This window comes from Anopheles gambiae, chromosome 3 (genome assembly GCF_943734735.2).
Source record: "Anopheles gambiae chromosome 3, idAnoGambNW_F1_1, whole genome shotgun sequence".
In the NCBI taxonomy this organism is placed as follows: Eukaryota; Metazoa; Arthropoda; class Insecta; order Diptera; family Culicidae; genus Anopheles; species Anopheles gambiae.
This window is the reverse complement of record NC_064602.1, coordinates 56832582-56847151: the sequence shown is the minus strand read 5'-3', so window position 1 is coordinate 56847151 and position 14570 is coordinate 56832582. Positions and strand designations below refer to the sequence as shown.

At 44.1% G+C, this 14570-nt stretch overlaps 1 protein-coding gene across 5 annotated transcripts in view; it reads left to right on the top strand.

Annotated features, from left to right (window-relative positions):
* Positions 1–13397, top strand: part of LOC133393520 (uncharacterized) — a 233526-nt gene extending 220129 nt beyond the window's left edge. For all 5 annotated transcript variants that reach the window (XM_061658756.1, XM_061658752.1, XM_061658753.1 and 2 more), the window contains one exon: positions 8470–13397. In XM_061658756.1, the coding sequence (XP_061514740.1) occupies positions 8470–8597 (128 nt within the window). In that variant the 3' untranslated portion in view covers positions 8598–13397. The remainder of the gene's footprint in view (positions 1–8469) is intronic.
* Positions 13398–14570: the final 1173 nt, after the last annotated feature.

Genomic DNA, 14570 nt, shown 5'->3' with positions numbered 1-14570 from the left:
AGGCATTGCCGGTCAATCGGCGTCGTGATAACTACTCCAAACCAATAAGCCACCAGATTCTGGACGGACAGGTGCAGCACCATACGCGCACCGCAATAAACAAATCCAGGATCCTCTTTTGTATGGATTCAATTCAAAATGTTGTTTCCACTTGCGTCCGCTAGCTGAATTGGAAATAAATGTGCAACATATCACACGCACGTTTGCTTAGATCGTGTGTCTTTTTAATACCCCCAACAGCAGAGCCGATCGCAAAGATGACAATACCAATGGTTGTGTTGTCTCTCAGGTAGCGAGATCGAAAATGCGTGGTATTTTGTAGCCGCAGCGGATGAAAATGTACGCATCAGAATCAAATAGTTTTGGGGTTTCCAAACGCACGCACACACACAAACACACAAACACGCGCGCGCAAACTCACACACAAACACGCACGCGCAAACTCACACACACACACACACACACACACACACACACACACACACACACACACACACACACAAGCGCGCGCGCACACATGCATGAACGCGCGCACGCCAGCACGCACGCACGCACACACACACACACACACACGCACGTACGCGCGCCCGCGAGCATGAAAGCGCGCACGCCAGCACGCACCCACGAAAGCGCGCTCGCGAGCACGCACCCCCGAAGTCGCGCAAGCACGCACTCCCCCCCCCCCCCTCACTAGACCACCCCCCCCCCTTCCCGCACGAGCGAGTACGGCTACCTTTTCGGTAGAACGGCTGGTTCAGCCTTCTTGTAGCGCATCCTCATTCAAAGCGCCGGGCGGGGTGGGGGATCGCGGCATGATAGAGTGAACGGTCACTTTCTACGCGCTGTGTGTGTGTGTGTGTCGAGACCCGAAAACTCGAGACAGATTTAGGCTTTTTTAAAAATAATATTTTATTGCCACTATACACTGTGCTACATGATGCATAGAAGGTCGTTGAAGCATCAAACATGTTCAAATTAAAAAATATTAGATTAGTGTTAGACGTTCTCCTACGCTTGTTTTAAATAGGCTTCTTCACCCTCAACTGGCAGGGGCATCGAATGGTCTCATCAGGAGCGGCACGAAATAAAATAAACCATCAATACACCGATAACACTTTGAATCCCAATCCAGCTTCTCCCACAGCGTCTCAAGGTCACACACAAATTAATAAATGCTAACACCCACCAATAACAATACACAACCGCAATGCACATAGAGTATCAACGCATACACCACAACAGCCAATCAGCTGGCGGCGGAAGGCACGGGCTGAAGCGCAAGTAAGGCAAGGCAGGGCGAGGGAGGGAGAAGAAGCGGACGAAAAAATGGGCGCCAATTTTTTTAAATTTTTTTGACCGTTTTTTTTTGCTCCGCCGCCCGAACTGTCCGAACTGCCCGAACTGCCCGAACTGCGCGACCCAGCGCAGAAATCGCTGAAGAACAGCGCGGGAGAGCAGGCCAAATCTGCCCGCTGCGCAAAGCGACGGAAGAAATCAAGGCGTTCTGAGAATTTTATCATGCCCTCTTTTTCTCTCCAACGGCAAATTTGTCGAGCAGCTCGTCGAGCTGCCCGTCCCTGGCTCCGCCTCATTCCCCTCGCCTGAGCGCGCTGCCGAAGGTTTGGATGTGTTGGTGCGTCAGACGGCCAATCGCTGTCAGCCATCGTCCGTGCTCTTTCCCTCCCTAGCGCTATCTCATTCTCGCGTGTGGTCAATGCTCTCGAGCTGTTGTGGCGCCTAAAAATGCCGTTAACAAACATTGCGGCGATGAAGTTGCATTTTCACAAATCAAACCAAAAAAGCGCAATGAGTTCAAACGCTGCCACGTAAAAATGACTATGGAATCGCTAGTTCACGCAGGAGGGTTTGTTGTGCATCGCGCAGAACTCTAATTCGCATTGACACGTTCAGCCCGGCGCTGATTTTCGCACTTTCCGTTCCACCAGCATCAAGAACGCAACCTGATTGTGAAACCAGCATCCTGGATGGGGGGGGGGGGGGGGGGGCGGGGGGGTGGTCATGGGACCCCTACGATCATTAGTCACAGGCCCTAAAATTGTTGTCGCCATGGGGGGAGGGGAGGTGCAAATGGTTCTCCAGCCACGGAGCCCTAACGACCATCTTTCCGGGGGCCCTTGTCGTTAATACTCTGTCCACTTGTAGAGATCATCGGCGACCGCCTAGTCCGCCTACCGTTAGGTCCGCCGCTGGTTCATGACGGTGTTTTTTTTATCGTGGAGGTCCATCCTTCCCCCTGCCTGCAGCGTATACATCGAGCAGGAGACAGTGTGGCAGTACCCCCGTCGTGGGTTCTAACCGCGTATGAACCGTCCGCCGTAGCAAGAGGTGACTATCCGGCTACGTGGTACTCAAGTCGTGAAAAGGCTGGCATGATCGCGTTGGCTATTACGCCAATAATAATAATAATAATAATAATAATAATAATAATAATAATAATAATAATAATAATAATAAAAAGAACTAAGCGTAGCAGTCCACACCCGGGTAAGAGTTTGTCTTGACTTTGTTGCTGCCGGGTCTACTGCTGTGGCGCGACAAATGCACGGAATGCACTCGACCAAAACATGAGCCTACCGATCCGAACCCATTCCAAGGCATTGCCGGTCAATCGGCGTCATGATAACTACTCCAAACCAATAAGCCACCAGATTCTGGACGGACAGGTGCAGCACCATACGCGCACCGTAATAAACAAATCCAGAATCCTCTTTTGTATGGATTCAATTCAAAATGTTGTTTCCACTTGCGTCCGCTAGCTGAATTAGAAATAAATGTGCAAAAAATCACACGCACGTTTGCTTACATCATGTGTCTTTTTAATACCCCCAACAGCAGAGCCGATCGCAAAGATGCCAATGCCAATGGTTGTGTTGTCTCTCAGGTAGCGAGATCAAAAATGCGTGGACGTTGTAGCCGCAGCGGATGAAGATGTACGCATCAGAATCAAATAGTTTTGGGGTTTCCAAACGCACGCACACACACAAACACACACACACACACACACACACACACACACACACACACACACACACACACACACACACACACACACACACACACACACACACACGCACACGCACACACACACACACACACGCGCACACTTGCATAAACGCGCGCACGCCAGCACGCACCCACGAAAGCGCGCTCGCGAGCACGCACCCCCGAAGTCGCGCAAGCACGCACTCCCCCCCCCCCACTAGATCACCCCCCCCCCCCCTTCCCGCACGAGCGAGTACGGCTACCTTTTCGGTAGAACGGCTGGTTCAGCTTTCTTGTAGCGCATCCTCATTCAAAGCGCCGGGCGGGGTGGGGGATCGCGACATGATAGAGTGAACGGTTACTTTCTACGCTCTGTGTGTGTGTGTGTGTCGAGACCCGAAAACTCGAGACAGATTTCGGCACATTAAAAAAAAATTTCATAGCCACTATACATTGTGCTACATGATGCTTAGAAGGTCGTTGAAGCATCAAACATGTTCAAATAAAAAAATATTAGATTAGTGTTAGACGTTCTCCTACGCTTGTTTTAAATAGGCTTCTTCACCCTCAATTGGCAGGGGCATCGAATGGTCTCATCAGCAGCGGCACGAAATAAAATAATCCATCAATACACCGATAACACTTTAAATCCCAATCCAGCTTCTCCCGCATCGTCCCAAGGTCACACACAAATTAATAAATGCTAACACCCACCAATAACAATACACAACCGCAATGCACATATATGAATCAACGCATACACCACAAACACCCTATCAGCTGGCGGCGGAAGGCACGGGCTGAAGCGCAAGTAGTGCAAGGCAGGGCGAGGGAGGGAGAAGAAGCGGACGAAAAAATGGGCGCCATTATTTTTTTAAATTTTTTGACCGTTTTTTTTTTGCTCCGCCGCCGCCCGAACTGTCCGAACTGCCCGAACTGCCCGAACTGCGCGACCCAGCGCAGAAATCGCTGAAGAACAGCGCGGGAGACCAGGCCAAATCTGCGCTGGCCAGCGCAGATTTTGGTGCGTTTTCTGCGCTGGAAACTGCTCGAATTTGCGCAGCGGGTGCGCTGGCCAGCGCAGATTTTGGTGCGTTTTCTGCGCTGGAAACTGCTCGAATTTGCGCAGCGGGGCTGTGGGAGAAGCTGGATTGGGATTCAAAGTGTTATCGGTGTATTGATGGTTTATTTTATTTCGTGCCGCTCCTGATGAGACCATTCGATGCCCCTGCCAGTTGAGGGTGAAGAAGCCTATTTAAAACAAGCGTAGGAGAACGTCTAACACTAATCTAATATTTTTTAATTTGAACATGTTTGATGCTTCAACGACCTTCTATGCATCATGTAGCACAGTGTATAGTGGCAATAAAATATTATTTTTAAAAAAGCCTAAATCTGTCTCGAGTTTTCGGGTCTCGACACACACACACACACAGCGCGTAGAAAGTGACCGTTCACTCTATCATGCCGCGATCCCCCACCCCGCCCGGCGCTTTGAATGAGGATGCGCTACAAGAAGGCTGAACCAGCCGTTCTACCGAAAAGGTAGCCGTACTCGCTCGTGCGGGAAGGGGGGGGGGGTGGTCTAGTGAGGGGGGGGGGGGGGAGTGCGTGCTTGCGCGACTTCGGGGGTGCGTGCTCGCGAGCGCGCTTTCGTGGGTGCGTGCTGGCGTGCGCGCTTTCATGCTCGCGGGCGCGCGTACGTGCGTGTGTGTGTGTGTGTGTGTGCGTGCGTGCGTGCTGGCGTGCGCGCGTTCATGCATGTGTGCGCGCGCGCTTGTGTGTGTGTGTGTGTGTGTGTGTGTGTGTGTGTGTGTGTGTGTGTGTGTGTGTGTGTGAGTTTGCGCGTGCGTGTTTGTGTGTGAGTTTGCGCGCGCGTGTTTGTGTGTTTGTGTGTGTGCGTGCGTTTGGAAACCCCAAAACTATTTGATTCTGATGCGTACATTTTCATCCGCTGCGGCTACAAAATACCACGCATTTTCGATCTCGCTACCTGAGAGACAACACAACCATTGGTATTGTCATCTTTGCGATCGGCTCTGCTGTTGGGGGTATTAAAAAGACACACGATCTAAGCAAACGTGCGTGTGATATGTTGCACATTTATTTCCAATTCAGCTAGCGGACGCAAGTGGAAACAACATTTTGAATTGAATCCATACAAAAGAGGATCCTGGATTTGTTTATTGCGGTGCGCGTATGGTGCTGCACCTGTCCGTCCAGAATCTGGTGGCTTATTGGTTTGGAGTAGTTATCACGACGCCGATTGACCGGCAATGCCTTGGAATGGGTTCGGATCGGTAGGCTCATGTTTTGGTCGAGTGCATTCCGTGCATTTGTCGCGCCACAGCAGTAGACCCGGCAGCAACAAAGTCAAAACAAAAACCTTCCCCGAGTGTGGACTGCTATGCTAAGTTCTTCTTCTTCTTATTATTATTATTATTGGCGTAATAGCCAACGCGATCATGCCGGCCTTTTCAAGTCTTGAGTAGCACGTAGCCGGATAGTCGGCCCTTGCTACGGTGGACGGTTCATACGCGGTTAGAACCCATGACGGACATGCTGTTAAGATGTGAGATGACGGTGCGGGCAACTTGCATACTGCCACATTGTCTTCTGCCCGGTGCATACGCATACGCGGGGGATGAACCTCCACAAAAACACCGTCATGAACCACCGGCAGATCTAACGGTAGGTGGACTAGGCGGTCGCCGATGATCTCTAGGCTGTAGTATGCCGTATGTCTACAAGTGGACAGAGTATTAGCGATAAGGGCCCCGGAAAGATGGTCGTTGGGGCTCCGTGGCTGGAGAACCATTTGCACCTTCCCTCCCCCCATGGCGACTACAATTTTAGGGCCTGTGACCGATGATCGAGTCCCATGGCCACCCCCCCCCCCCCATCCGCCGGCAATTTAAGTATACTGTTCAATCTCCCAACAGCTGTGTGCCACTACCCCCTGCTCCCTGTCATCAGTTACCATTGACAGGTGCCTCAATTCGTCTTTCCGCATTTCATCAACACCTTCCTTTCTTTGACCGATGGATCATAACATTCCGGAAGAAAACACATTTGGCGACAGTTGTGCACACACACGCACGCTCATACCCTTGCGCAGACGGCACAGCTGCGCTTAGCTTAGTGTAACAAAGTTATGTTTACTGCTTAACACGTTCAGATCAGTAGCAGGCCCCAGGAACTGCCAGTGACCTTCCAACCTGCGTTCTAGGTGCTGGTGGAAAGGAAAGTTGATGAAAATCAGCGCCGGGATGAACGTGTTAATGCGAATTAGGGTTCAGCGCGTTGCACAGCAAACCCTCCAGCGTAAACTAGCGATTCCTTAGTCATTTTTACATTGCAGCAATTGAACTTATTGCGCTTTTTTGGTTTGATTTGTGAAAATACAACTTCATCGCCGCAATGTTTGTTAACGGCAATTTTAGGCGCCACAACAGCTCATGAACATTGTCCACACGCGAGAAAGAGATAGCGCTATGGAGGGAAAAAGCACGGACGACGGCTGACAGCGATTGGCCGTCTGACGCACCAACACATTCAAACCTTCGGAAGCGCGCTCAGGCGAGGGGAATGAGGCGGAGCCAGGGACGGGTAGCTCGACGAGCTGCTCGACAAATTTGCCATTGGAGAGAAAAGGAAGGCATGATAAAATTCTCAGAACTCCATGAGTTCTTCCGTCGCTTTGCGCAGCGGGCGAAGAACCGATCGAAGCTCTTCATCAATTGAAGCGTTTACGGTCGTTCGAGAGAGCGCGTTGTATGTGTTTATCTCTTTCTGACAAACAAGCGATCGTGTTGGCGCAAAAATGATAATGGTCGAAAAATAGTATACACCCACGTTCTCTTTCTCCCCTCCTTTCCTTCTTCACCATTCTTTCATCTCGCTTTATCATTATTGGTTCTTGATCTGTAGCTAAATTCAGCGAGAGACTGAGAAGTTTTCGATCGCTTTGCGTAGCGGGATGTGTTTATCTCTTTCTGACAAAAAAGCTCCGGTATGCGACCATGTTGGCGCAAAAATGATTATGTTCGAAAAAATAGTTCACACCCACTTTCTCTTTCGTCCCTCCTTCCCCTCTTTCCCATCCTTTCACCTCGCTTTATCACTATTGGTTCTTGATCTCTAGCTACATTGAGCGAGAGGTTGAGAAGTTTTCGATCGCTTTGCTCAGCGGGACAACTTGCAACCCTCGCAATGTTTAACGGGACATAACAGTTTGTAAAAAATATACTTATTTCACATTGTTTTTGAAAAACCTACAAAAATCAGTGAGTTGGACGGTGAAAAGGGTATTTTTTTATTGCTACATGAAAATTTACAAAATTTCAAACAGATTTTGAGCAGGAGTCACTTGTAACACTTTTGATCAGGAGAACCATCATAATGTTTGGAAGGGTGCTCCATTTTGTTTAAACTGTGATGAAAGAATCTTAGAATTCAAATTCCTCTTTTTTGCAATCGTCTTCCATAAGTTAACATTTAGCGGAATTTCGGGCAAGTGTGCCATACGGGGCAAGAGTGCCACCAAGCATTTTTCCTTAAAAACTTTAGTTTAATGATCAATTGTGTATACAGTTGGTTCCTTTCCAATGACTAGGTATACTGAGCCGAATTTCATATAGACCAATCGATATTCCCCTTTGATTTGAACTGATTTATATTGAGTTTCAAAATTGAGCAGAATATTAATATTTTTTAATCCAATCAAATAAGCTCTCAAAAATCATGCGAACAATCAACCGAGAAAATATTTACACCACCGTATAGCTGAGAAAAAGTGAAATTTTTTGTGGGGTTAGTTGAAAAAAACTTTCTTTTTGTCACTGAAAAATTCAATTTCAAAAAAGTTACAACTTTTGGGGCAAGTGTGCCATCTCTGTTAGGGGCAAGTTTCATAGGCGCGAGCTGTCAAAAATGTAAACATTGTTGTAGCGTGCTGCGGAATGGTGCGCTATTGTGAGCGGATTCCACGCCAGAAAAACAGAACTGTAACAAACCATATTGTGGTACAGTTGGTGGTCAAAAAGGGTTCATTGGTGACTAAATACATGTAGGAATACATACACTAGTGGTACAAACGTAATTATTTCCTATTATCTAAGAAATACGGTTATTTTAACCAGGTGGCCGTCTTGCCCCATACGAGTGGCACTCTTGCCCCATAGCCCAAAAAACAACGTCTTTTTGGACCATTTTTAAAACGCTTCAAAAACTGTTTTGTTTGCCCTTTTTTCAAGCGAAACTCATAAATAAGTGAGGAAATAGATGTAAAATAGTTATGAGATTTAAATCGGCTTTTGAAAAACACGTTTTAGTGAGTTATAACTTGAAATGCTTAAGGTGGCACACTTGCCCCAAGTTCCGCTATGTCTTTTTTAATAATAATAACTCAATTGTACCCGTTGTCAGCAATAATTAATACTTTATTTATTTCATCTCTTTTAACAGGTACCGCTAACCCCTTCGGAATCTACCAGCGTTCGTGTGCCTTTTCAATAATTTTACAGGCTGTAGACCTTTGGTTTGTTATTCGGAGTCTCTTCTTGTTCTTCATGAAAGTTTCTATAGAAAGATAATAGTAAGAGTTGTCGTAGTTGCTCCGGGAAATCCTCCTTAAATAATTAACTATGCACCCAATTCCTTAGATTTTTTTGATCATATTTATGTCCTAGGATCCTTCCTATTAGCACATTAATAAGCGATAATAACAAACCAAGAAGTACTTGTTTATGCTACAAAATTGAATTGCATTATCTTTTTTTAATACTTTTCAGCAGCAAAGGTAATAATAAGGCAACCAAAGCGGCAAAAAATTGAAAACATATCATGGAGGCAATCCTTTTTAACACTTGTGAATCCTTCATGGTTTATTTTACATAGTAGCATTTTTATACAAATGGAAAATTGTTTTCACACTTAGCGTAAAATCCAGAAGAGAAATGAAAATACAGAATTAATTAATGGTCCAATACGCTAATTCACACAATTCACATTTGTGTTTATTCTTATCAAATTTAAAGGACTACAGTAGAACGTCGATTTTGCGGGGACGGATTAACCGGAGGACGACTTAACCGTGCGCATGAGTTTGACAGTTGGTCTGTCGTGGCGAACATTTTCTGTGATAAACCGGTTAGCAAAAACATTTGTTGTGCAGCAATCTAGTGTTTAGTGATATTTTTTAACTTCATTTTAGATAAATGACAATTTTAAATCTATTGTTATTGATTCAAAAAATATTCTAATAGTGATAAATCGATTATTTTAATGTGAATTTCTAGTGAAACCAGTGAATTTTATTTTTTTTATATGAATTCGACATTTCTAGGACCACTGTCCGTGCAAATCGATTAACCGGCATCCACCCGGTCCCGAGCTGCCCAGATAATCGACGTTTTACTGTATTATGAAATGACCTATTGCAAAAAAAAAACGAATTAAGAGTCGTAACATAAGTATAAAGACACTTTGAAAAATTAGTTTGTTTAACAAACTTGTAGTGCAATTTAAAATCGTCCAAATATACTATAAACATATTTTACAAAGGTTTCGTAAAAGTACACATTTCATTATTTTCTAAAAGACAACAAACGTCAAACTATATTTTTCAAATATCATAAAATGTTTACAATTTTTTTGCGAAAAAACTTACCTAGGTACAGGTACACGATTTTTTTAGTTAACAGCTCTTTGAGCAAATTGTAATGACAAATCAAACTTCAAATGCAAAATAATTTACCTTATGGTCGAATGAAAAAAAATCGTTTATAAATATACAAAATTGTAATCTTCAGTTGAAATCAGATGAAGTATCTATTAAAGTGGGTAAAACCTACCACTTAAATTATAGGCAAATAAGCTATAATGTCATATTGCAGGTTTTCAGCAAATTTAACTAAAACTAATATTCTAAATACGCTATTGCCTCCGGATCAACCTGTATGTCTTCTTCTTTTTATTTGGCCCAATAACCTTTGTTGGTCCAGGCCTAATAATATCAAAAAGCTTGTGGCGTCATCTGTTGGTGGGATACCCAACCAGTGGAGCTACATCGCTTGGAGAGCTTTCTCATTTCCTCTGTACTTTTTTTATGGTTTCGCATTGAAGTTATGCATCGTTAAAACTGGAACGACGATACGATTTTTTAAATACTAAACTCCAATGTAAACCACCAGCACAAAGACAAGTGAGATTTGAGTAATGGTCGTTGGTGTTGATACCCACGTATTTGACCACACGACCTTTCATTAAGATTTTTGCTCAGAAAGTTAGAAGGCTATATAGGTCATGATAAGATGAAACTTGTCGAAACGCATTGCAATAAAAGAACAACAATATAACGATGAGTTGTAATACGCCATCTATTGAGCAAACCAATGAAGCTATGAAGCTTTTGTGTTTTTTTTCTATGGATATTCGATTTTCCAGTCGTTTAAGCTTAATCCGTGGCGCTTGGGATAGTAGGATAATCAGTCCGACATATGGGGCTGTAACATGTAAATACCATATTATTTATTACCTTGCGAATTAATCACCAAACTTAACAAGAGGGAAAACCTTACTAGTAAGAAAAATGTGTTTTTTTTATAAAACTTATTTGCAATTAATATTCTAAAGCTTATAGAAGCTTTCAAACAGTTTAATAAAATGTTAATCTTTGAAATCTTCCTAAAATATGTTATGAGTATATTTAGACGATTTTTAAATGCAACAGTTAGTATCAAAAACAAAATTTTCGAAGTGTCTTGATGGTTATGGTACGATCCTAAATAAGGGTTTTGTACCCAACCCAAGTGACATTTGTTCCAAATTTTTAAACATGATCTGCTCGAATGATGCTCGAGATACCAAAAATTGTGGATTTGTGTGTAATGAACCATGAAGAAAGCGTCAAATCCTCGTTTATGTGTACGAAATACCTTTTTCTAGTAGACGATGATGGCGTAAAATTCGTTTTAGATTAATTTGTCTTAATATTTGACGAATAAAGAAGGTACATTTCGTATGACGTTATTTGGTGAAATTTTCGACGGTAATAAGCATTGGAAACGTTATTTCCCAAAGGATAGAGAAGAAAGCATCGAAAAATACACTTCACAGTCGATTTTAAAAGCCTTGCTCAAAAAGTCGCTTAAACTGGTGCAGTTTCAGGGACGTTTAAGGTGCCAGTTTAAGGGAAATACCAAAGTGACATTTGCTCGAAATTGTTTTACCATCCCGTCAAACATCCCGCTGCGCAAATTCGAGCAGTTTCCTGCCCGCTGCGCAAATTCGAGCAGTTTCCTGCGCAGGAAATGTACCAAATTCTGCGCTAGCCAGCGCAGATTTTGGCTGGTCTCCCGCGCTGGACTTCAGCGATCCCTGCGCTGGGTCGAGCAAGTTTAGCGCCATCTGTGGGCGAAATGGACGAACTATTTATGGCGGCGGAGCAAAAAAAAAACGGTCAAAAAATTTAAAAATATTGGCGGCCATTTTTTCGTCCGCTTCTTCTCCCCCATTTTTTTTTAATGTGCCGAAATCTGTCTCGCGTTTTCGGGTCTCGTCACACACACGCACACACACAGCGCGGGGAAAGTGACCGTTCACTCTATCATGTCGCGATTCCCCACCCCGCCCGGCGCTAGGGATGATGATGCGCTATATGATAGCTGATGATTGCGGAAGGGGAGGGGGGGTTTGGTGGAGGGTGCGTGCTTGCGTGCGCGCTTTCGTAGGTGCGTTCTCGCGTGCGCGCGTTCGTAGCTGCCTTATCGCGTGCGCGCGCGCGTTTCTGTGTGTGTGTGTGTGTGTGAGTTTGTGCGCGCGTGTTTGTGTGTGTGCGTGTGTTTGGAAACCCCAAAACTATTTGATTCTGATGCGTACATTTTCGATCTCGCTACCTGAGAGACAACACAACCATTGGCATTGGCATATTTGCGATCGGCTCTGCTGTTGGTGGTATCAAAAAGACACACGATCAAAGCAAACGTGCGTGTGATATGTTGCACATTTATTTCCAATTCAGCTAGCGGACGCAAGTGGAAACAACATTTTGAATTGAATTCATACAAAAGATGATTCTGGATTTGTTTATTACGGTTCGCGTATGGTGCTGCACCTGTCCGTCCAGAATCTGATGGCTTGTTGGTTTGGAGTAGTTAACATGACGCCGATTGACCAGCAATGCCTTGGAATGGGTTCGGATCGGTAGGTTCACGTTTTGGTCGAGTGCATTCCGTGTATTTGTCTCATCACAGCGGTAGCCCGGCTCCCAACAGCTGTGTGCCACTACCCCCTCCTCCCTGTCATATCAGTTACCATTGACAGGGGCCTCAATTCGTCTTTCCGCCTTTCATGAACACCTTCCTTTCTTTGACCGATGGATCATAACATTTCGGAAAAAACACATATGGCGACAGTTTTGCACACACACGCACGCTCATACCCTTGCGCAGATGGCTCAGGATATCTGTGTAATGTACAGCATACGAAAGCAAAAGCTTAGGGTAACAAAGTTATGCTTAATGCTTAACACGTTCAGATCGATGACATGTCCCAGGGACTACCAGTGAACTTTCCAGGATGCTGGTTTCACAATCAGCTTGCGTTCTTGATGCCGGCGGAACGGAAAGTTGATGAAAATCAGCGCCGAGCTGAACGTGTCAATGCGAATTAGGGTTCAGCGCGTTGCACAGCAAACCCTCCAGCGTAAACTAGCGTTTCCTTGGTCATTTTTATATTGCAGTGTTTGAACTCATTGCGCTTTTTTGGTTTGATTTGTGAAAATAAAACTTCACCGCCGCAATGTTTGTTAACGGCATTTTTAGGCGCCACAACAGCTTGCGAGCATTGACCACACGCGAGAAAGAGATGGCGCTATGGAGGGAAAAAGCACGGACGACGGCTGAAGCCCTTTAAAATCAACTGTGATGTGTCTTGTTCGTTACTTTTTTCTCTATCCTTTTGGAAATAACGTTTCCAATCTTTGTAACTGGTCGTTCAGTCTTTTTGTATCAAAAAACGAATTTTCACAAACTAACGCTGCGCTATATGTTCCTTCTTTTTTCGTCAAATATTTAAGCAATTGAATCTAAAACGAATTGCACGCCATCATCATCCAATACAGGAAGGTCTTACACAAAAACAAATAAAATTTTGTTCCTTTCAATACAGTTTATCACGCAATTTTTTTATGTTTGATAATTGGAGCACTGACATTTGACATTTTCGAGTTCTAAAATTGATGATAGGAGCTATTTCCCTTAAACTGTCACCTTACGGCCAAGCTACACGTACCGGACGACATCGGAGGATGCCATAAATCCGTTAATACCAACTGTCAAATCCCATACAAAATCGGCCCGCTGTGATCCGACACGGCCCGGCCCGACGCGAATCTCTTGTAAACTGCAGCAGTTTATGGGACTTTGAGCAATTGACATTTTTGAGTTCTAAAATTGATGATAGGAGCTACTTCCCTTAAACTGGCACCTTAAACTTCCCTCAAACTGCACCAGTTTATGGGACTTTTAGAACAAGCCCTTTAAAATCGACTTTGATGTGGATTTGTCGTTGCTTTCTTCTGTATACTTTAGAAAATAACGTTTTCAATCCTTATTACTGGTCGTATAGTCATTTAATATAAAAAATCACCTAATTTTCACGCAGCATGAAATGTGCTTTCTTTATACGCCAAATATTACAGAAAATGAGTTTAAAACGGATTGGACGCCACCATCATCCAATAGAAGTAGGTCGCACACACGTACAAACGAAATGTTAACGCTTTCAACGCGGTTTATAGCGAAAAAATCTATTATTTTTACTATTTTGAGCACCATTCGGGCAGATTATGGTTAAAAGTATAGAACAAATGTCACTTGGGTTAGGATATGGCCCAATTGACATTTTAGGGTTCTAAATAATGCTAAAATTGGGTTTTTGAGCTTTTTCCCTTAACCTGGCGCCTTAAACTTCCCTTAACCTGCATCAGTTTAAGGGACTTTTAAATTAATATCGACTGAAACGTGGCTTTTTCGTTGCTTTCTTTTCTATCTTGTAGGAAATATCGTTTCCAATCCTGATGACTGGAGGTGTAGTAATTTTATACAAAAAAATCACCGAATTTTCATAACAAAACGACGTGTGAAATGTGCCTTCTTTTTTCGTCAAATATTCCAACAAATCAATCTAAAACTAAATTAACGCCACCATCATCCGATAGAAGAAGGTCATACACACGCACAAACGAAAATTTGACGCGTTTATCATGGTTTATCATGCACAAATCCACAATTTGGTATTTCGAGAACCATTGGAGTAGATTATGGTTAAAAATTTAGAACACATGTCAGTTGGGAGCTCTTTGAAATCGACTGTGGCTTTTCCGTTGTTTTCTTTTCTATCCTTTTGCAGCCTATGTGTTCAGTCATTAATACTGGTGTTATGGCTATGGTTTCTGGTGATAACTAACAGAAAAATATTCAGCGATTATTGAGCGTAAACTGTACACATATTTTGTTACACGCGATATTCTAAATTTGACAGTAATTTGAGCAACTGGGACTAAT